General features: G+C 40.0%; 1 protein-coding gene across 1 annotated transcript in view; it reads right to left on the bottom strand.

Annotated features, from left to right (window-relative positions):
• CELF4 (CUGBP Elav-like family member 4) overlaps window positions 1–24,707 on the bottom strand; it is a 702,240-nt gene that overhangs the window by 282,637 nt on the left and 394,896 nt on the right. Inside the window, exon 3 of the mRNA XM_066338606.1 lies at window positions 23,948–23,996. Coding sequence (XP_066194703.1) covers window positions 23,948–23,996 — 49 coding nt within the window. The remainder of the gene's footprint in view (window positions 1–23,947; window positions 23,997–24,707) is intronic.

The raw sequence follows: 24,707 nt of genomic DNA, 5'->3' as shown, positions 1-24,707 counted from the left end.
TGAGGTGTGAAATGTTTGCTATTACTGAACAATAGACTAGTTTTTAATAATCTCTGGCTAATGTTCTTTTTGTTTGTAATAGGGTTGTTTTGGCATGAGCAGAAGTTGCTTTTGATCCTCCCCTTTTTCACATACTTACATTTTTTGTCTTGCTGCTGACACGTGTTTATGACTGCTCATTTGATACCTTATTGACATTATTTCCTTAGTTAAAACAGAGTTTTAACAAGGCTACTCTGCTAAGCCTCTTTATGTGACCTTCTTCAAATTACTGTTAGGCAGAGGTTTTGGAGGGGCACATCTGGGCCTAAGAAAGGCCTATTTCATTAACCAAAATATTTGATTTTGTATATCTGTTCTTAGTCCCATTTTTTTTTCCATTAGGATTTGAGTTTGTATTTAGAAAGGATCCTTTCTATCAATTCATTCTTCTGGAATTCAAGATAAGATCCCTTTTCTCCAAAACAAAGGATAAGTGAAGAAGGAAGAGCTTTTCTTATCCTTTTCAGTCATTATTAGCAAACGTTAAAGAAAAAGTAATTTGGAAGAAATTTTCATTTTTAAATAAAAGTGGCTTTGACTCTTAGCCTTTGTGGCTCTCTCTTTCCCCTGTCAAGTATTTCAATTTAGTCTTGTACATAGTATAGCCAAAATGACACCAGAGGTGATGGTGACTTGGTGATTATAATGCTTTTAAAATTTCTTTGGGTCTTGGCTTCTTATCTATGACACAGTAATAAAGGACCCCCTTTTTTTATTCTTTTGAGTGTCTGCTGAGATTATAACCATGCCAGGACTTCTCTTCGATTACAGTAGTTACAGTACTTAGCAGAACAGGGACACAGTCACAGTTGCTTTCTCCAGATGATACTGTAATTACCACATTAATTTGTATAACAACTTTCAATCCTCTGGCTGGGACACTCCTTCCCTTGAGCCACACTTATTCCTGTACTAAGCTGACACATCCTCCCTCCTAAGGATAGGACTCAGTTTGGTTGAGCCTGAAATTCTTTTTTTTTTTTTTTTTTTTTTTTTTTTTTTTTTTTTGGATAACTGTGATGGGGAGAGGGAAGGACATTTTATTTCTGTTTTAATGAGGAAACACTGATTTTCATGACATTAGTCTTACTTTAAAACCAAAGAAACAATCTCCCCTCCTCAAGGCCTGTAGCTTATCAGTCTGAAGCTGGTCTCTGGGGAACCAGAGCGCAGGTGGGTGCGGGGCAAATTCCAGGACTGGACTGCAGCTCCCCAGGCTCCAGTGGAGACCAGCACGACCCAAGAACAGTCTCAGAAGACCAAAGGGGATGGGAGGACCCTCCTGTTTGCCACTGCACAGACTCTACTCCCTTGGGTGTGACTGGAAAACTGCCTCGTTGAAAGCCACTCTTGTGCGGAGCAGCAAAGTCGCTGGCGCTGGGCACAGCAGCCCCTCTCCCCCAGGTGGCCATCACTACACGTTCAGCTCCGCTGTGGAACGGCGCAGGCGAGCTAATTAACACAGTAAGTCACGAAGAGATGGTGCCGGTGGGGAAAATGGATTTGGGTGAGCTGTGTTTGTACCCTGCGCAGTCCTCTGTCACAAGACTGTAAGTGTACGATTAAGAATGACAAGTGTTAACCCCTCCCATCCTGGGGCCTATTGGCTCTCTTGCTGCGATGCTCTCATTCCATTTTCTTTCTCAGAATTACAGCAATTAGCAACAGAAAAGACTTATTAATTCTTCTATCCCACATGCTCACTCTGCTCCCTGGATGGAGCAAAATGAATCCCTATATTCAAACAATTCATTGTCCAGCCAATTTTTAAAAGTCTTGAACAATGAGGATTTCTTCAGAAAGCTGTTTCATTGTCTAATGCCTCTCTCTTAGACTGGTTAATTCCAATACTTGAAAGAGTAAAATTTATTTGGGGAGGGGGTGAAACAAACATTCTTCTTGTAGAGCATTCACCAAATGTTAACCCTCTAGTCAGCAATCATATGTGGACCAGCACTCTCTGTTTTGCTAATTGGCTTTGTGTCCGGTTGACAGTTTCAGATCTGGCATGCAACTTCTGATGAACCACAGAGGAAAAAACTGGAATTTACTTTGTTGAAAAACAGCTATATAGTAGCTGTTTTGTTTAAAACAAAAAGAAATTGGTCTTGGGCATGTAAAGGGAAGAAAACCTCCAGAAATCGAAATACACAATCTTGATGATGTTTCCTCAGCATGATTAAGCTGGGTTCAAGGATGAGTGTGGCTTGAAGCCCAGAGTCACACTTTTAATGAGCTTTTGTTATGTATTGCAGTAGACGAGTGTGTGAGAAGGGAAGAAGGCAAATGAGTACTGGAGAAGAGAAGGAGAAAGTATTCAGTCTGTGGATCCAGATTAAACCAAACTCAGTGGCTCTCATACCCTTATTTCCCCCTCAGAGGAAATGAGGATAAAGACATTTCTTATGAACAGCAGAGCCAGAGGATCATCTTTGATATTATTTTTCTCGAAGCAAATGTCCCTGTTTAAATTCTACAAAATAATAATAATTGAAGACACACAGAAAAGCTAGGTAAATTCCATGCACAGCAACCCACTGGGAATGAATGCTGTTTTCAAGTAATATTTGGTTTTGCATTTGCTTTACTTCTTTTTAGCTAACAGTCTTAAATATCCCCTGAAGGGAGAAAAATATTAAAACCTACAGCTGACATAAAGGAAAGGATTGAAAAGAACACCTGACTAAAGTGGTTATTATTATTCACCTTGATACACACACTCACACACACACATATTAATCCTAAGCAAGGTCTGTACTAGCAACTTCTCTGACAGTTGAGAGGGTTCCACTTCAGTAAGAATAGTTTATTGCATTTTATCAATAACAAAATCAAAATTATCCAGGATTGTCCTTTCAAATCCAACAGGCATGTGTGCACCCAGACATTCTGTAAAACTTTGCAGTTTTACTGATAGCCACAGTAGTGTTAACATGATCTGTACTGGGTGTCAGGTGTGACCTTCAAGTTTGTTTTCCATCCTTGCCCATGAGAAGAATTAAAAAGAATATTAAAATGAAAGCCTGATCTGCGCAAAAGAGACAAATCCTCTGCCCACACAGATGAAACATTTTTCAATGTGAAATACAGAAATTGAGCAATTTAGAGGAGGGAGACAACTATGCATTTTACATACAAAAATAAGGAAATAACAATTCTCACTAGGTTAGATAACTCCAGAATTTTTTTATCTAATTCATTTCTTACATCACCAGAAGACAAAATGCTATCCAAATCAAGGAATGTTGCCCATCCCATATTCAAAGTGCTCACTGATTCCAAACCTTACGAGTAAGTCTAAGCAAACACAACAAAAGCCAAGTGAGTAAAAGAATTTTTTCCAAGTCCCAGCGGAATTTCATCCTTAACAAAGCAGGAGATCTGGTAATGAATACAGCCTTCAATTGCAAAGATAACTATTATAGATTGTTCTGGGTTGAGCTGCCTCCTATCCCATATATCCATCCCATATCTTGGATATGTTGTTATGTCTCGCAGCTGAATCCCGCCCTCTTGGGCGGGAGCCTGCAGTTCCTGCCTCCTTTTTGCTTCTTGGCTGCTTTCGGCTCTTGCTTCAGCTGGCTCGGCTGATTTTGCCTGCTTCGCTTCGCTTTGCTTCGCTCTGCTCTCTGGCTGCCCCTGCCGCCGTTTTTTCTTTCCCCCGCTGCTTCTGTTTGTTTTTTTTCCCTCCTTCCTTTCTCCCCCCCCCCCCCCCCCCCCCCCCCCCAAGGTTTGAACCGGCTCCGGACCTGACCTGACCTGAGAAGTTGGAGAAGACCCGGGCCAGACAGAGACGCGTCAGCACCCTCCTCATCACAGTAACCCATTTTCCCACTATTCGGTGTTGGGGAGTGTATTTTTGTCAATAAACCGGTTTTTCCACTTTCCTCCGAGGTATTTTCCTTCCCGAACCCAGGGCTGGGGGGGGAAGGGGTGGTGGAGGTTTGGTTTAGGGGACTCCTTTTGGAGGTTCTTCCCTAATTTACTCCAAACCAGGACATAGATCAACATGGAGGAGTATGTAGGGTCTGGGGTTGCAAGCCAGGACTTCAGCACTTGGGTTGGAGAACAAACTACTTCTGCAGGAATACTCCCAGGAGTGAAAAATAAGAACTATTGAAAGTTTTTCAGGCAATCTGAATAAAATTTATTGGAGGCTTAAGACCATACTAAAGCCTGACCTGTAAAAAATCTAGTCTCAAAAACACTAAGGATAATTTAGGCTTGGGAAATAAGTATTCCCACTAAAATATGATGTGCTCAATCCAATGTCAGAACAAGTACAGCCAAGCATGGCCTGAGGGAATGTAGTTGCTGTGGTGTTACCCCTGGTTTCCTGGCTCAGTGGTGTGTTCGAAGACTCACTGTTAGATTGGGAACTGGGAAGAAGAACTTGCATGAAATGTCTAAAGGAGGTCTACAAAACTACTAAGGCCCAAGCTCTTTCTGCTCCCTGACCCCATTATATCAAAGAGTTCTACCAGGTACTGGATGGCACAGGGGCTTCATGTGCTGTATGGGCCCAGACACATTTACAATTCTGTCCCTTTACCACAGAACATCTCACAGGGGAGGACATTAATGGTGGTGGAAAGAGATAGTGGTGGACATTACCCTCATGGCATATCATAGAACAAGACAAGTAATATTATTGTCTTAACATCAGCTGAGCGCAAAGGTGATTTCCCTTTGTGCTGGCTGTGCTGCTACCTGGCAAAGGGTATGATCTGATCCTGCTTGGCTGGGAGATTGCTCCCAGGTAATTCTGCCCACACAGAGGCTGAGCTTAAAGGAATCAAAAGGCTTAGCTAACTCTGCAAACCTCTGTCCTCCTTTTGACTTGTTGCTTTGGGAAGTCAGGAAGTACTAGAGATACTTGAGAGAGACATTGCTCATGTGATTCCTAGTTGATATTTCATGTGAGGAATATAATATTATTAGGGCCAAAAAAATTACATTGTAAGGGCTGGGGTGAATAATGGTCACAGAGAAGGACCTACCTTCAGAAAATAAATTTCAGCTTCTACATAAGACCATGTTGGCAACAACTCCTGCTGTCAAGCTGCTCTCTCTAATCTGGTTCCTCACTTGGCACACATCCACATTTACAGAGGGTGGTCCACATCAGATGAGAACACTGTGCAGAATTCTTGCAAGCAGAAATGCCCTCCTGGTGGAATTGTGTCCTCCTCCCTGTCTCTTCTCCTCTCTTGTTTTCTGCTTCCATTCATTCAGGAGGGACAGAAAACAGCTTTTTTTTCAGCTTCATCCTATTGGTCTTCCATACATATAAACAACTTCTCTGGCAGGATAATGTATACCAGAGGTTGCTCTAATGTACCCCGCAGTAAATCAAACTGACTTTTAAGAACTTATGTGGAGTTACTGCTTAGTCACCACCATTTAAAAAGAAGAAAGGCTGGTCCTGTTCTTTTGCCTGCTTGTTATAGCTTCTAGAAATGATGGTGATATTACCTAAGAGAGAGGCAGGCATGCAGGCAGGTGAAAGAAGGAAAGAAAGGAAGAAAGCCAAAACCAAAATAAATAAAAAACATAAGAAAGAAAGAAAATAAGGTATTGTACTTCCAGCAAAAAGAATATAGAAATGAAGTCTAAGAAAAAAATTCCAATAGTCTGACAAATTGAAAATAAACCAAATAATTTTTCTGTAAAATTACCAGTGACTTTTAAAAACTCTTGAAAGGGCATAGGACCTGAACAATGCATGAGCACACACAGCCCACAGAATACCTAATTATATGCAATCCTCATATTCAAATTAGTGTGATTTTCTTTGAAAGGGGGAATTAAACTGACTTTTCTTTTATACAGAATGCTACAATGAGAACAAACAATATAAGTACACATGCAAAATAATTTGATCTACAGATATAATAGGATAGAAAATTTTCTGGTGCTCATGAAAAGCGGTAACTCTGACATGATGCTAATTTTAAGTTGTTTTTCTTTGAAACATAGGTTTCCATATGACTGATACCAGCTGGGGGTATATTCCAGTTGTTGTTCAATGCTATTCTTGCAAAAAAAAAGGTGTTTTTTTAATTTTTTTTATATATATATAATATATATTTTAATGCCATTTATTCCTTGCACTTTTTTTCGCCAAGTTATATGAAATCTACTTCAAAAATCTTTGTTAGAGACAAAATCCCTTAGTTTGTCTGTAGCACATAAACTCTATACTGTGAACACTTCCATTCACATACCTCTGTCCACAGGTATGCTTGGGTAATGGCCAGAAATTTGACATCAGCCCAGGAAAGCACAGGGGTTTTCTAACTAAAGCTGAAGTATTATCTCTCCTGTTGCTACATGCACTGCCACACATCTAGAGCTTTTGAGGTCTGCTTCAGAGAGTTTTCCTGTTTTGCTATATGCTTTAAGCAACAGCCCAGATTTCTTTATTCTGCAGAACAAAGGAAAAGAAAACCCCACTACTAATGCAAAAGGATTTAGAAGAGGAATTGAGTCAGTCTGAACAACGTTAAATGAAATTAAGATATGTTCACACACCTTTCTTAATTCTGAGGTCTGTTTGGACAACCTGATTATATGATTGAGTAACAGATACCTGTTTATTTTTGAGTATTACTTTTTGTGATAATAGACAGAAAAATTTCAAAAGACTGTACTGTTTTTCTTGTTTCCTTCAGGTACTCCTCACTGAAAAGCAGCCACCTCTGATGTTGAGCTACTTGTTAAACATCGTGCAGAAACTCTCCCTGGTGGCTTTGGCTGAGGAGGGAAGGGAAATGCAACTAGCAGGCTGACGTTTCTGCCATGTGAAGCATTGTTGAAATTAGCAGAAAGGAGCTAAGAAATCTGTCTGACATCCTGTTAAAACCAAGAAGCTGTTACTATAGGAGGCCTCTTGACAGGGTATCAGAGCTCACACACAGAAACAAGTTGCTTCATGGGCAGCCGAATGTGTAAACCCTCTTCCAGTGTCCCTACCCCCATGAGTTCATTGATGTCTAATAAAAGATGGGCTTATGAACACTAATGAGAACCCTCTGCTCTGCTTGGCTGCCTGTTTTCATGAAATTTATAGGAACACAGTAGCTTTGGGACTTCTTCCACCTCATCAACGACAGGTTAAATTACCCAGTGGGTTCAAAGCTCAGAGGAGAAACCCTTGACAGATTGACAGATTGACTGACTGGGCCGAGACATGCACACAAAAACAGCTTGACTGTCTTCCTTTGGCAAGAAGGAGCAGGTATTTTATTTGTGTCCTAGCCAATACATTGGATAACTTACAGCAAATTGCTTCATATCACCTTCTGAAGATGTTTCTTTAATATCAACTCAATGGCAAAACACTTTTTGAAGTTTTAAGACATCACTTTAATGTCTCCCTGGGCTAAGTGTCCTTGCTGAACTTAAGAAGCTATGATACCATCACTGGCAAAGGTGATACAGCTGAAAACGTGCTGAAAACAAAGGTCTCGAAAAGAAGGAGAGCTTTACAGAAGCATGTCCTTCATTTTAAAGGGCGAGACTGTGGCTTGGAGAAGCTGAACAATCCTTTCTGAACTACAATTTGATTGTGCTGCAGGGGTATTTACTGTCCTAAGACTTCGTGGCATTTGGGTGGTGTAGGTAGAACAGATTTACATAAAAGAGGGGGGGAAAATTCAAACTTTCAAAGGAGATTTAAAAGGACAATATCTGAACTCACTGTCTGTTTAGGGGATTTTATTTGGTCAGAGCTCTTGCTGAGCCTTTTGTGACCAGATATTTGTACATGTTATGCTGCATGTTTGCACGGCTGCACGCAGGAGATAATATAACTGACAGGAGAGTGATGATGGACAGCACAGAAGATGCAGGGAAGTCAGGAATGGAGCTACGTCCTCTCCAGCATGATAGCACCAACTTTTCCTTTGTTTCCTGCAATGCCAGCAAGGTGTTTTCCATCCACAGGCAAGATGCATGAGGGTGGGTGCTATGGTGCTGTCAGGCTGGACCCACAGGGAACTCCCCAGAAAACTCCCCACCCCTATGCACTCCTATGCCCTCTGATTCACTTTCTAGCACATTTACAAAATCTGGAAGACTCATGAAAATCTAGGGGGAGGAAGGAGGACAAAATGAAAGAAGAAGATCAGAGTTAATAGGGCACTGAACAGGATTTAGAAGATGTGACTTCATCTCCAAGCTGGGTAGTGATGTGCTATTCCCAACCACATTAGTCACAGTTCCTCAGTTTCCTTATTCATACACTGAGCAAGGTAAAGAGGCTGATTACATCTGAAGGAGGCTTTGAGAGTCACTGACAGAGATGCAGAAGTGCTAATATTATCTACATAATCCAGCAGAGCAGCATCCATTTTAAATCCATCTTTCTGCCCTTCTTCACTATCTAGATAAAGATGAGGTGCTTTATGCTACTGCTGCAGCAGTGGGGATGGGAAGGAACTGCAGTTTCACTTTGCATCCAACTCTCTTTTTGTCTAAGGTGAGGAGTGGGTATGTTCACAACTGGTACAGTATTTTAGAAATTTCCATAGAAAGAAATGTCTAACTGTGGAAAGCTACAAGAAATGCAGGACAAAAAAAGGAAGAATTAAACAACCAGTTGGAAGCATACACACACAGGGAGAAATCCTTCTGTAAAATTTCTATGCCAGTTTCTACTACCCTCAACTTAATCTTTTTAACACCAACTTGCCAAAATAAATGATAGTTTGCATTTTCAGTGGTTGCATTTTTGGCTCTAACTTTTCCTATGCTCAATTTCAGCTCTAAATACATTTCAGGAAGGGAAATGAATGTGTGCCCTTCCTGGTAGCAAATCCACTAACTGTCTCTGCACTTCATCAGGCTGTGAAAGGCAGACTTCACACCGTGAGAAACAGTCCAGGATAAATCAGCCCATTCACTCTCTTCATTCATCTTTTAATGTCTTTTGCATCTGTTCAGATTGTATCATGGCATAGATAATGCTGAAAGACTCTTCAATATTTGCTTTTAATTATTGGCTGTTACAGTGCTCAACTTTCAGCCAGAGAACATGATAGCTGATGAAATTCAAATATGAAAACACCAAAATATTGGTAAGAGGATGTCTAAGGCTCAAGTCCTCAGATTGTTCTGGAAGAATACTTCCATGGTGGTGTTGATCCAAAGCCTACTCAGACTCCATAAGTCTGATTCTGAGAGGGTTTTGAACCACATTCCAAATAGTTTCATGAGTTCACCCTGGTTTCAAAACTTATTTCTGTACCTCTGTAGGCTTAGGAATTTTCCCGGACTAGAAAGAAAACCTTAAACCCATTCATGACACGACTGCCTGCTCAGGTTGCAGAACGTCCTGCTGACAGGCAAAGCTGTTGCTTACCTGTAAAGACACTGTTGGGAGGCTAGTTCATGCATCTAACTTGTCCTTTAATGTGGGAAAAAAGTGCCAGACACAGTCACAAGAGAGAGTGTGCATCACAGCTTGCCAAAACCCCCTACCAAATCTAAGCATTTATGATGTGCTTCTGCAGGAGTAGATGATCATTTGGATTACAGAACACCCGAAATGCAATTTTTCAAGGCTACCAACTGGTGAATGTGGGGCTTCCCTGGATTCCCGTCTTTACTCTGAAGGCAAAGCATATATGATCTGTTGGCTATGCTGGCTCATGCAACCACAGTGGGTTCAACCAAAGACCATGTATTTGTTTGTGAGGCAGTAAAGAGCTGTTTCCTTATTTAAATTAGCAGAAGTATGTCATGTACCACTAGGGCTTTCTCTTTTTCAAGGTGCGAGAGAGGGCAGTTTAATAGCAACCTACTTGTCTCAAGCTTAACGAGTGACAGAGCAGACCATGGCATTGCCCTGAGGTGGAATCAAGAAGAGTCCTACAATCCATTTGTTGTTTTTCCTGCATTTGAAGGCAGGATCTTAAAAACAGTAACTAGGAAGACTGGAAACCTCTGGGTTGGAATGCCTTCAGAACTTTTCTTTGAATACTTCACAGGCAGGAGGACAAGTTCATGAAAGGAGTAATATGAAATAGAATATTTTACCCTTGCACCACTAAATAACAACACTGGTGATAACTTTCCCATTCTGTGGACTGAAATAGCTGCAGCAGATATCTATATGACCACTAATGTAATTCTTTCTCCTGTAGGCAATGGAAAAGGTCTCACACAGCATACTGCCTTGCATGCTTAATCTTCACTGCACACTGAGCTACAGGGAGGTACAGATGTAAAAAGCAAGGAGTGATGTCCCAAAGGAGCCCAGATATATGGCCAAGGTAACTTAGGCTGTTAGAGACAGAGCAGACACTTGAACAAAATGTTCAGGTTGGATCTTTAACTTCTTGGCTGTCCTTTCCTGCTGATAACAGAAGCAAGTGACAGAAGGAGCCCAGCAACATCCACCAGCTTAGTAACAAACATTACTATGCTGGGAGACTGGATGGATAATGCAGTCCCAAAGAATGGACGTGAACTAATGTCATCACATTGGTATAAATAGGGTGTCTGCATTTAATTAATAAATAATAGGCTACAATGCTAATCTCCTTCTGCTAACTTTTTCTAAAGGTGTAATCTATTAATCACCTGTCACTGCCAGCCTGGTCACGTCTTTTTTTAGATTCAAGACAGAATAAAAAAAAAAAAAACAACAAAAAAAACCAAAACAAACAGCTAGAAATAAATGGGTCCTAAATACAGCAGTGCAATTGAATAGCACAGCCAGCATTATGATCCACTTCTGCTTTCAATCCTTAGCTACAAGTTTTTCTCCCTAAGGACAGATACAATACTCTAAAGAGAGAGTGAAAGCTTGTGATGTTGTTAAAGGTCACCATGTTACTAATGTCTGCAAAATGGAGGATTTCTCTCTCCTGATAAGTTGCCCATGGAAATTCTGACGCTGCACAGTGTCTGCAGACATGCAGTAACAACCATTTCCATGGTCACTGGCTAAGGCAGATGAGACACTTCTTTGAGTTGCGGACAGCATAACCTTCTGAAAAGCACTGGACATATCTCACTTCTTTGGCATATGATCAGAATAGGAAGATAGAAACTGAAGAAGAAACATTTTTTTTGGTATGGTCATGTGGCAAAAAGGAAATGACAGTAGTGGGACTACATAGGAGGAGCCATGCAGATTGCATCCTCTGCATGGGAATATTTGCTTTCCAGGACACTTCCCTTTTATTTTTCTGGATTAACTCCATTTTCCACAGTTTAGGGGAATTGCCCAGTTGTGTTTTTTCAAAGGTGTCTTTAGAAAAATCTGGAGAATTTTGCCCCAGGAAAAGATTGCCCCATGATATTTTGTGGGGGAAACTGGGGAAGGCATATGTATTTAGGTATTTGATGGAAAAATACATCCTACTTCTTACATGTAATTCATCACCAAAATGTATCCTTACTAATTGAATTGAATTATTAAAAGCTTTTTAGAGGGTTCATCTCTGTAATTCCAACCTGTTTGATATCAAAGTTGTATCGAAACCTCAAAAGAGTCATTGTCTGGCTAAATTTCTTTATTCTTCAGTCAAATACAAGCCAGAAGTCTCAGCACAAGTCACCTGGGTGAAATTTTATGGTCAGTTTATGCAGAAGGTTAAATGACACAAATGATTTCATCTAGATCTAAACCCTATTCATTTCCTTTTTATCTAGACAGAAACACCAGGAGGATTGGCTAGTGCTCCAGTGTTTTGGCCTTTCCTCTCGAAGTCCAAACTTCAAAAAGGAAACATTAGAGGCTCTAATAAAACCCCATTGCCTGTAATTCCAAATAAGGATGTGGGATCACACAATGAGATCAAGGAGAGGCAAGGATAAATTCAGTTCACTGCAGACATTGGATTTGAATTTCTGTTGTGAACATGATTTTTGACCTCTGTTTTGATTTAGGTGGCTTTGGTCCCTTTGAAGAACTCTCTGTAGAGATAAAGTTGGTATTTAGGGACATCTATATCCTTGCACCCTTGTTTCTACCTCAGTGCCCACAGACATGCCTCCTCCGTAGCAAGTGGTATGGTGGCATAACAGGCTTATTTTTAGGTCTCTCAGATACCTGCAAAACCTCAAGTTTTTATGCTTTGGCTTGTACACCAAAGACAGCTGTTTGGCCTTTGGCGTGGTCACATTCACCAGCCATGTGGTGTGAGAGTGTGGGAGAATGGTCCTCGTAAAGAAGGAGGCCATGCTGTTGGCTTAAGCTCTTGTGTGTGTTATTCAGGATGTAACTTGCTTTGTGTCAGAAAATGTGTCACCAAAAGGAGCTTTGCTTGAAGGCCATCCTACTGTTTTCTTGCTCTGGGCATGGCTTAACTCTACAGCCCCTGACCTGATCTGCTAATTTCTCTCCTAACTGTGCAACCCAGCACAATGTTTTTTGTCACATCCAAGAAGACATTATATGACAACTCTGTTTCCAGATACTGCCTCTGATTGCCTTTAGAGACTAATTTTTTAAGGAAAAGATGACCTCTGTCTGTTCTGTGTTGTACAGTGAACCTGGTGTTGTCATTCCTGCCTGGTCTTTTAGGCACTGCCACAAGAAAGATAACAAAATAGATTTCTGATCTAGGGCGTGGAGAGACTTTGTTGGTTTAGTCCAATCTCCAAAGTCATTAAACTCACACAGCCTTCATTCCCCCTTGCCTGTGGTTCTGGCCCACTCTTCCACACCTCTTTTTCTATTAGCTATCATTATTAATAACAATAATAATAGTCACATTCATTTTGGAAAAAAAAATTAAAAAAACCTGCAAAACAAACAAACAAACAAAACACCCCAAGAAAGCAACACATCCAATGTACATTATATTGTGGCAATATAATGTCATGTTAATTGGCTGTCTGTTTGGAAGTGTTAGCATTTTGTGGTTTGTAATCAATGCATCTGGCCATTCATGAGTGACTCCAGAGACAGATAAAATAAAGATTTTTGGGAATTAATTGCCATTCATACGGCAGTTCATGGGCAGGAAGTATTTTATTAACTTTCCTTACCTACATTCAAGATTTGATGGTAAAAGAAAGCATTCCCTCAGTCCTAAGGTACTTAAGTTATTTTCCCCTTATTTTAACTGTCTTCCAGTTCTGTTCATTGTTCAGGTCTCAGGTTGTTTTATGAAACAAACCTGCTCTGGGATGGAACATGTCCTACTCACTTTCCACAAGCATCCATAGGAAGCTTCTCCTATTGGAAAAATACAGAGCTGATTCCATCATAAAAGTGTAAGGAATCAGCCCCACAAAGCTGGCTCAAACTATTTGGAAGAACATCATTATTTGGGGAGATTTTCAAAGGGAATATTTAGACACCCAAGGCCCATTGACTTTATGTGAGATTTGAGCAGTGAAACACATTTGACACTTTTGAACACCTCTATTTATCTAACCAAGTTATTTCTGTGGAACTAATGATTAGAGAACCTGAGCACCTAATAATCTTTAATGCATGTATCCTTGCAGCACCAATATTATTTTATGGAAGGAAATTGGAGTCAGAGCAAGATGTTTGACCAACTTTACATGTATATTCAGGCAGTCAAAGGTAATAACAGTCACCAGATAGAAATGGAGTGAAAATAATAGCCTGATCCTAAGTAACCTCCTCAAGGTCGAGGAGAATATCTGTGGCAATTTAAGCCTCAGTCTTCCAAGCTGCAGTCTATTGCCCTGTGTAGAGCTTTCTCTTCTTCTGTGCAGGATCAGGCTGCAAGACTGTCCTTAAAATTGAAAAGAAATGAAACAGTCCCTCACTAATTGAAGCCAACTGTTTATCCTCCCTGGGGGAAAATGTTTCAGTGCAGTGCTGCCTTGAAAATTACCTCTCTACAAATGATATTACAAGGGGCCATATTCATTTTCTATCACAGATTCCAAAGCAAGGCTGGTTTTAAAGATAAAAATACTTTTCTTAATTATGAAAATACATTTTAAAGACTCTGGTGGTACACATCACTACTTTTAATTTTAATTTTTGGGTGTTTTTTTTTTTTTGGTTTACTTTCTGTCCTTACCATGTTAGTGGTAGCAAATAAAATACAAAAAATGAAAATGAAAATTGACTTTAAAGAAGAATTAAAATTGATCAGATTATCTCTACTGCTCAGGCTGATAAGGATGCAATCCCTCCTCTTCTTCCCCTGATATTATGAAGCAAGCACATTAATGAAGAAATATACCTTTTCTTTTTAGGACAAACCCCCAACTTGTAAAATCCATAGTTTTTATATAGCAATTTTTATTCATAGATCTTGCCTAGGGTTTCAGAAAAGTCAAGTATCATCCTTCATATGATACAGATAGAAAACTGTGGCTGAAAAGGTGAAAGTTGCGATTCATCTTACCTCTCTTTAGGTGTCTAGAAGTGAGATATCTAAATCTAAGTTAATTGCCATAGGTTCATTCCTGATTCAGTGAGGAGAGAAAGAAGAGAAACTTTGAAGTGCAATTTATCTGATCTGTCTTATGACAGGATGAATCATAGTTTGGAAGATCCTCTTTCTTTTTGCTGTCCATAGGAGGAAACTAGATGACTAACTTAAACTATTTGCTTAATATTTTTGTGATAAAGCTAGAAAAAGTGAATTCTCCCTGAAATAACATTCTAAAACCAGTATCACAGTAGCCCTATTTAAAATTTCTTCTATCCGTAAGTCTAAGGCTCTTAAGAGGCCCAGATACTGGGTAAAAGCACTAGATACAGTTTACTCAGAGAGCTAAATTATTTACATAGAGAGATTTTCTGCCTCCCAAGCTGACTTCATGTACATACAGCAAAATAAATATAGCAATTGGAAAATGCTGTGTATGTCACGAAGAAAAGTCTTCTTGACCTCCAGTATTTCCGGAGTCTTGAAACTTCTCACAAGCCTGTGATATTCTAATCTGAGATCTCAGCAGGCAAGAGGCAAAACCCTCCCTGCTTAAACTCCCACTCAGAGAAGAGAGTTTGTCTGTGTTAAAACTGGGTTGAGCCAGTCCACCTGCCAGCAGCTGAAGGTACTGCCCATGTGCAGACATTTCCTAGCTCCTGCTTTCCAGAAATACTCCAAATTACTCTAGAGTCAAGGGTATTTGCAAGTCTGCGACAAACAAATGACAGTTGAGAAGAAGCAGACACATATCACAGGATTATAGAATATTCTGAGTTGGAAGGCAAGCAAAAGTCGAACTCTTAAGTGAATGGTTGATATGGGGATCAAATCCATGACTTTGGCATTATTAACCTCACTCTCTAACAACCAAGTTTATGACAAAAAACTAGCACTCACCATCTTCATGTGCTGAACACTGGACTTCGTTTATACCATGGACAGCAGTATAACCAAACCACGTCTGAAAACAACAATATTGTTTTCCCAGATTCAGGGTTTCAGAAGTGGTTAGATTTGACATTGATCACACTTGGAGATTGTTGGATAAACAAATGCACACTAATTACCTGTATATGCCAGATTCATGCCACTCCAAGTTCCCAGAAAAATCTGAAATTCAGACCTAGATTAATGGTGGCAAGCAGGAAAAAACTCTGGGTACCGTCTTAGATTCTTTGTTGCTAACTGTAAAACACACCTCTGTGTACAATAAAGGAAAAGAACCCATACTACAGGAGTGAGGACAACAACAAGCCCCTCATACTTAACAGCCTGCTGACTGTATAGGGGTTGCTAGAACAGCACTGCGCCAGGAGCTGGATTTGGACTCAGTGTAAAAACATTTTAATTCTTTGTGAATGTCAGACCAAATGCTCAAGGAAGAAGCTTGGAAAATTTCAACAAGCAAACAAAATCTCTAAGGTACGAGCATCAGTCACCCTTGCTTTATTCAACATTGGCAGAAAAAGGGCCCATATATTTTTTCCCCCCCAAATGTTTCTTTGACAAAACAGCAAAACATGCCTTACTTTTTTAAAGGAATGACTGTGTAACTGTACCTAGAAGTTCATCAGTGGAAAAAAATACATAATAAATGGCTTGTTATTTCTACTCTTTTGTGAGACAGGTCATTAGAAACTTCATTTGTCTACACAGATTGCACTTATTCAGCTGTATTCTAATAAAATGCACATTGCTTCCAATAAAGGGAATGCATTTGCTATTGATGTGCTATAAACTACTATACAGAGAGGTGTTATTATATTCCTGTGTAATAACAAGCCAATTACAGTGATCAGCAAAACCTTTACAATAAAGTCAATGCACAAGAAGTGATTATCATAATGCATTCTAACTGTTCAGTGCCATAAATGCTATGCAATTAATTGTGGAGTGTATATATAAATGTATTATTAATGCCACATAAAACCCCATTGACAAGCAACCTTTACATTAAGAAAAAGATACTGGGATTGTTATGTGTCCCTGAGTTCACCTAGGAGGCTGAACTGTATTGACAAAGGTAGAATTTTTTTATAGGATTATATTTTTTATTTCCTCCACTCTTCTCCTCCCACTGCTCCTTCATTTTGTACTGTTACTGAAGAAAACTCCAAGTATCACTCTGCAGTATGAGGGCTCTCGATCACCCACTGCAGCTGATTTTTGGCCCTGTACACATTCTTCTGTGTACAGCGATAGGCTTTCATTGGTGCCTTAAACCTTTGACACTGACAGTCTTTGCATGAATGCCAAAGGCACTATCTGCAATAAATGAGCAAAGAAAAAGCATATTGCAGCCCAAGTAGACAATAAAGGGAGGGTGTGAAGGAGAATGGAATCAAAGTTACATAACTGATTAAAAGTTCTGTTGTAGCAAGAAACAGAACCAAAAATCAAAAATGTCAAAACCTCGAGGAGATGAGCTCCCCAATCTCTCTCTCCTCCTTCTTCTCAGTAAATTGTTAGGTTACAGACACTTTATGAAAAATGTGCAAGGTGGCTTTTGGGTTTGGGTTTTTTCCCTTTTATTCCCCTAGTATTTGATTTTAAAAGGTTGTCCTTAGGACATGAGCTAGAACACAATGTCCTGTGGATCTTTTCCAGTTCCTATTGATGGGCACACTTCCATCGATTTCAATCACCATGGGAAGGGCAGACATGAACAAAAGTTTGATGTCCCTTATATTCTTTCAACATTTGACTGTGGAATGGAGCACATCATCCTTCAGCAGAGTCATCAAATATAAAACACTACACATGAGAATTTGCTGAAGCCCTTTTTCTCAACCAAAATTAAGTTTTAACAGACAGTGGAGTGCATGAATGGGGTCATCCAGGGCCACTCTGAATTAACTAATCCATTTGCATGCTGGTATATTCTCTATGCTTGAAAATAGAGCTTTCTGAGGACAACAGAATGTCAGCTGTCAGTAGGGTCACATAGTGCTGAAATTCCACAATAAACCAAGAGCTTTTGATTTCCCATTGGCTGCAATCAGCCCCACAACCAGTTACAGCTAGAAAGACAAGATTTCCATGAATACTAAAATACTCTTTCTAGATCAGGTTTATTTTAGGGCTGAAGGAAAAACACTGCAGGTCAAAAGAGGTGTTCAGACCTGAAATAAAATTCAATGGACATGTTCTCAGACTAATGCTCAAGTCTGGGGGATACCTTAAGCAGCTGTTGCGGTCCTGGGCTCAGCTCTTTCCTCAGCCCTTGACAAGACAGACATACAGTCTTCAAAGCACTGACATCTCTCCCAGTACTGCAGTATCTCCTAGAGCCATTCCTCAGGAGCCTCTGACAGTGACACCGAGGTTTGCTGCTGGTTCTTGCACTTCCCCAGCCCCTGAGGCAAGAAAGATGCCTCCCAATTTAATAGCAAGATCTTTGCCTAGATTCTTGATTTTTTCATTTCATTTCTTTCCCCTTTCATTCATGAGCTCATCTTCACTTCTGATAGACTTTTAAGAGAATGTTAGGTTTGTTTTTAAACAGTCATTCCTTCTCTTTACTGTCCACACTGATATACTGCAATTCAGCACTAATGGTTAATATTTGATATACAATTAATGGAGAAAAAATATTTATATTTGGATGTGGGAGTATTTTTTTCAAATGCTTCGTGAAAGAAAAGTCAAAACCAGCTGACCAGGTTTAGGACAAATCTTTGGAAGAGGAAATGTATGAGACTTAGGAGGAGGATTTGACATGGAGCTGAAAATACCCTTTCAAACTACAAGAGCTGACAAGAAAGGAAAGAGATGCTCTTTAAACTGTTGTAAACACTGAGGGAAAGAACAAGGAGACCTGGAGTGTAGAAAATGATTTTTTTCAGAGGTCTTGAGTCCAGACTTCATACAATTTGAAAATGTTGCTCTACAAGTAGCAGTCAGCATCTCCAGTACATTTTCAGCAAAGGCTGGGGTTCATGTGGGGTATGAGCATTGCAAGTCCCTGTCTGTACCATTCTCTACCTGAGCTATAAAAGATCAGTGTGATCCGTACTGTACTCATTGTGATGTTGAAAGAGTTAATGGAGATGTATTAATTGAGATTTTTTCCTCAACTCTTAGATGGGAGAAAGTTATCTTCTTCCCTAAATAGTTTACCAGTGCCACCTGCTTACTCCTGCTGAATGAGAGTGTAGACCGTAAGAGAAAAAAAATGACGAGCAGTTAAGGAAAAAGCTGTGGAGGCTACATAAAGGTAAGTTGTATGGATTAACACCTTGGAAGAGGATATTCTTCCACCTGCCATTCAGCCTTTTGGATGGGAAGTCTTTTTAAGCAAAAGATTGGAAACAGCTAGCAAAGTGTCTTCCAAAGAACTTGATGCAAAGGCAGCACATGTGGATCAGAACTAAGGAAGAGATAAGAGCTGCAAAGGTACAACCCTGACATGTTCATAGTCCCAGACTTCAGGACTTCTTGCACACAGGCACAGCTCAACCTTCAGCAGGGCAGAAGAGAAGATGCTGAGCTCTGTCAAGACTGCCCTCTCCTTGCTTATCCTTATATGTCTCCTTCAGACTTCTCTGGTCTAAAGATCTGAGTGACCAATTTACTCTTTACAAAGGGCTTCCAAGGAGGAAGGAACTCATTCCATGTGGGGCTGTTATACCAGTGCAAAGCCAAACTAAGCTGAAGACAACCAGTCTTACTTGACTGCAGCATCTAAATAAGTCTAGATCTGGCCAGTACCTGGGTGGGAAACTTCCTGAGAGGTTTTGGACATCTGCACAAACTGTGTAATTCTGACAGGTTAAATGGAAAACAACTAACTAGCAAATAGTTACTGGACCTAAGACAGATTACCCTGCCACCTGCAGCACAGAGCTAGCAAGTTAGAAACTACCTGCATGGCAAGAATTAGATCCAGGCTTTTGTCGTAAATGAAAATTTGGTTTAAAAAATGTGGAGAGCCCATTCTGACCTCATCATCATTAATAAGCTGATGAAAGGGCATGAAAAAAGGCAGAACACTGTGCATGAGCAAGATACACTGTTTTGCTACTAAGTCTAATTCAGTTCTTGAACATTTTGCTCTGATTTTGGAATGCATCAGGACCAAACAGATAGTTTCAGACCTTGCACATCAAGTAGCAGGTAGAGAAATGCTGCAAGCTGGTTGAAATACAAAGTTCAAGCCTTCCAGCTGCCAAATAGCAAAAAATGACACAGCACATCCCTCCCTCAAACAGGCAGAAAAATAATTTTCTTGAAAGCACTGACAGAAACTTTAGCAGCTTCTTGCATGCTGACAACACTGCAATACGATGCCACACAGCCTCTCCTGTAGACCTCTTAACATCCTCTCTGCAGGACACTACATCCTTTTAACTCTAAACCATGCTCAACTCTAAATCACTTTCTTTTTCCTTTGTTTAGTCTAGAAACCTTCTGTTTCTCTTCCACAAAACACTGGAGGACCCCAAAATCACTGTGAAACACATTTTGGTAGTGACATTTACACTGAGCCAGAGTAGCACACCATGTACATCTTTGCATGCTTTCCTTCACGGACCTTCCTCTGTCCTTTGAGAGGAATGTGAGAGCAGTGGAGCATCTAAGCATCACTAATGGACTGCAACTGGAGCAGCAAGAGAGTCCTTTCCTTTTAAAAAATGTTGCTGCCTGTACAACATAGTGGGACCTCAGGGCTGCGTTTATCATAGGTTAACCCTGCCAGCTGCAGTGAGAGTTGCCTAGTGAGAGCTGGAGATATTGTGGATGAAATAAGAACTGGCTCCAAACTTTTGCCCCAAACCACAAAACAGACCTGAGATCATTCTCCAAGTTTAAGAAACTTTAAGTGATAGATATCTTCAGGCTATTTTTAGAGCTTAGTATCAGACAAGGAACCAAAGAAAACCACCTCCACCACGATGAAAATAATAGCAAATTCTAACAGTTTAGTTGGGATTTTTTATGTTTAGTGTTTCGATGTGGAGTTCTAATTTACATCCCTAGAACTGTATTGGACTAACTAATCTCTGGCAAAGTATTTTCCATATAGTCAAGATAAAATTTGGCCAAAAAAAAAAAAAAAAGGCCAATTAGAGTTTGCCAGTAAGGTATCCTTAATAGAGCTGGACTCACAATCTGATTTTTCAGAACAAAATATGGACTTGTTAGCTTTCTGTCATATTCTGTCAATTCCATTAGTGTTAAAGTCTCTATAGAATCTCAAAGGACTCTGACCCTCTGATCAGGTATTTGTAACTTCAGGAAGCATTTTGTAGAAGGGGTATCCCTATAGAATATTTTGTATGTTGACTATGCATATACATGCACAAACAGGCAGGAATGTAAAATGCAAAATTTTCCCAGTAATTTAGACTATTTCCCTAGAGAAATATATTGAGGACACATTGATTTCTATTTCCCATAGGATTAGGCAAATGTAAATAATGCCAGTTTTTGCTTAAAAGGTTTTCATGCTTTGTCTTGCTTGTAGTACAATATGGAGATTAAAAAGCAAAATAATGAACCCAAAGAAACTATTAAAGGGCACCCAGCATATCCATTTTGGTGGATTGACTGTAATTTTTGCCAGACAATGTATTGAACACTCTGTAAACTCAGATGGTCTAAATTCTAGCTCACATAGACTAAATGCTGACACTCTCAGTTCAATTGAGAGTTAGGACACAGGGTGGGATAAAGACTGAAAAATCCAGACTCTGGAAAAACAGGAAATCTGATTTGAGTCTGGTTGAGAAAGAGAATAAATTTGACTCTCATCACCTTCTACTTGTGGAATAACTTGCTGAAAGATTCAAAGATTCCTGTTTCAGCAAAATGTAAGTATTTATCCCCAAAGAAAACACAATCTCATTTCTTCAAGAATGCTGCTCACCTTTTTCAGTAAAAATCTCCTTGCAAACTGCAGTTTCAGAGAACTGCATTTTTTCCTTAACACTGTGGTCTGGCACCAAAATTCCTCTTAATCTAGGATGTGGATTAATCCAGGATTCCCCATAATCCAGAATGTGGACTTTGGGCAGAACAAAGACTTGTGCTGTGTGGAAGAGCTGCTTCATCTTCCAAGCTCCCCTCCTCCCCCATGTCCCATCCTGATACACGGACAGACTGTAATAAGCTACAACTTAAGTTTCTTTATTGTTTAAGTTAACCTTTATCTTACAGCCCTAATGAAGCCTTTTGATGTGCTCCTAAAATTCATGGCCTCCTTTTTAGCATTCTGTTTGCTGTGCCTGCTTTAATCGGTGGGTTCTTGAAGAACGTAAGTTTTCATACAATGCCTCCCTTGGGTGCCAATTGTTCTTTTCTCTCATAGCTGCCCTTGAGTCATGCTGTCCTGAAACATCACCAGCCCAGAAGCAGCTTGTCAGTGGGGAATTAGGACAACGTGTCTTTCACACCAATGATGAGGGCACCCACTTGGCCTCTGCATTATGATCATCACTGACAGAAGAAATATGGGAGCAGACTGGGTGGGCAGAGATGAGGTTTCTGGGGGATGGGGAGATAATTAGCTAAAATACAGTGGGGAGGAGACCATGGGTGGGATAATGTGGAATCAAGCCCTTTGCAGTTCAAACCACCACTCCTGAAAGCAGCTGTTCTTAGCAAAGGAGTTTGAAAACCTTTCCCAGAAAGCCAGGCATGTGCTCTCTATTAATAATTTGCATTAAAAAAAAAAAAAAAAAAAAAAAAAAAAAAAAAAAAAAGATTGGGAGCTATATACCCTGTAGGCACACTAAGCAAAATTGGCCAGCCTAATTATTATTTTTTGGTACGTCTTAATAAATAAACAAAAGGCCCTCCCTTCACTCTTGCTGACGGCACGAACTCCACTGGAATGTGCATAATATACCCTCACTTGCCCAGGCAGCTGAGCCTTTCTGTTTTCCCCTAGGAGATTGGCATTGACAACTGCCCATGGCTTACCCAATCCTACACAGACACAGAGCCAGATCATCAGACAGGGAGAGAAAGGGGAGGAAATTGACCTGGTTTTATTAAAAACCACTAGAAAATGCTGTAGGATGTGACATGTCTTTGTTGCAAGTCAGGAATGTGCCCTGGCCCTTGAATGCAGAACTTGCCAGATCCCATCAGATACTTTCTGCCCAGTATTAACCAAATTCTCCCAAATTTTCTTTAGAAAGGCTCTGGAAGTGCAATATTTATATCTGAGATTTCTGGTGTTTTTCCAATGCTTAGCTCTCCTGTTCTGCAATTACACGGCACCACAGCCCTTCCTTACAGAACCTTGCTCCACCTGTGGTTTCACCAGCCTATAACACCTACAAGCTATGTAAAAAGTTTTCCAATGACTTGAGTTACTGGAGAGTTTCAACCTCACACTGACACAGCCAAAGTCCCTGAAATCCACAGCTTTCAAGTGAAAAGAGAGATAACAAGATGCCTTTTGTCTGTGAGACATTTTTCTCCTTTTAAGTAGTTGCCGAAGATTTCCACTAATGCCACCACAAAGATAGTCATCCCACAAATGAGGAAGGGTTTATATTTATGGTGAAAATTGAAGAGTTTTCAGACATCTAAGAGCCACATCATTACTAAATGACAAAATCTACTCCCACATCTATTTGATACATAAGCACTAGAGGTTTTTTACTGAAAAGATGAGGAAAAGGCTCTCTATCCTTTTCCCAAAGAGATAGGGATAGCTAGGAAGAGAACATGTCATTATATATATATGCGTCTGTATGTATATAAATGTACAGATACAAGCAAAAAATAGCAGGATGGTAATTTATCCAGCAAAACAGACCATCTCACACACTCTCAGTGATCTGTGTGTTTGATCTGACAAACAGTCTCCTATTAGAAGAGTACGGTGAAGTATCACCAGATCAGTTCAGGTAAAAAACCTTTTACAGGAAACACCTTATCACCAGTGATCTATTGATCAGGTAACAAAGCCTTCCAAATCCACTGTGTAGAATGGAAAAGCAAAATACCAGCTCCTGATTTCAGCTACACCTGTGTAAATCCTGAATAACTCCCTAGGTCTGAGAAAAGTCTTCAGTTTCCAAAACAGGTTTATCCAGGTAAGCTGATACAGGTGCAGAAAACTCTGCCAGTTCAGAATTTGCTTTTTCCAGACGAAGAGTTTCTTTATTAAAAGCAGAAATAACATGGTTAGAGAAACCATGAAATACCTGCTTTATCCTAACCAAATTAAACATCTCAGCAGCTCAGCCTGACATAGGTCTGAAAAAAACCCCATTGCTGTCCACTGCTGCTAAACTTTGTTAAGTCAGTGTCTGATGCTTCACTTCTTAACGAGCCAGTTATTTGTTTCTCAGGCAATCGCTGGCACCTGCCTGCCTTTTAAAATCAAATAATAATTGAATATGAGGAAAGTGTGACAAAGTAAAGGAGATTTAATAAAGAGAATCTTTGCTGCAGAGGGAATTTCTTTGGCAGTGACTACATTACTAATTGATCAGCACATTGCCTGAGTGAAGCCAGAGACAACAATTATATTTAGCACTGTGGCTGAAAGCAACGCAGTCAACTACCTCCTCGGCTTTCGCTGTCCGCTGGCTTCACCTGGATCGGTCTGTTCATCTGCAAGGAAGAACAAAGACAGACATGTAATTAATGGAGGAGTCAAACATTCATATACAGAGGCTTGCTTTGCTTCTTTCCTGCGCATCATAATTAGCACCAGAATTTACTCCACAAGGGGGAAAAAAGCAATTAGTAAACAAAGAACTAACCATGGAGTGCAGGCTGTGGCTTGGTCTGAGGCAAATAAATCAGTGTCACTCCTCTTAACTGACAGTGGCTTTGTTGATTCACATTGGGAGAGCGATCTGACTCATTTCACACAGGTCATGAAATTTTAAATGTAACTTCTAAAATTTCTAATAGTTTCCTCTGGAAACACTGGTGTGTGAGAGCAAAAATGCTTTGTCAGAATATCAGGATCAGTGAAACCTTAATTGCAAACATTTCTTAAGATTGGCATGATGAAAAGGAAATTGAAAAGCTAATTCCACTTCTACTGTTAGCTCAGTAGGATAGTCATGTGTAACATAGCAGCCTCCATTTCAAACTTGGGGAGAGGGATTTGGATCCAATTTATCCACATGCTTCAGGAGTCTTGGATACTGAGAAGTTTCTGTGAGTAGAGAACCAGATGTTCCCTCTATTGCTTTTTTAGCTACCTTTTCCTTCCTCATATCACAATATAAGTAAGTTTAAAAACCTTGCCACTGTGCTTTGAATAAGTTTTCTGTTACTCAAATTATCCCTCTTTCACTTGATGAAATCACT

The sequence above is a fragment of the Sylvia atricapilla genome, chromosome Z (genome assembly GCF_009819655.1).
Source record: "Sylvia atricapilla isolate bSylAtr1 chromosome Z, bSylAtr1.pri, whole genome shotgun sequence".
Taxonomy (NCBI): Eukaryota; Metazoa; Chordata; class Aves; order Passeriformes; family Sylviidae; genus Sylvia; species Sylvia atricapilla.
This window is presented reverse-complemented; position numbering and strand designations above follow the sequence as displayed.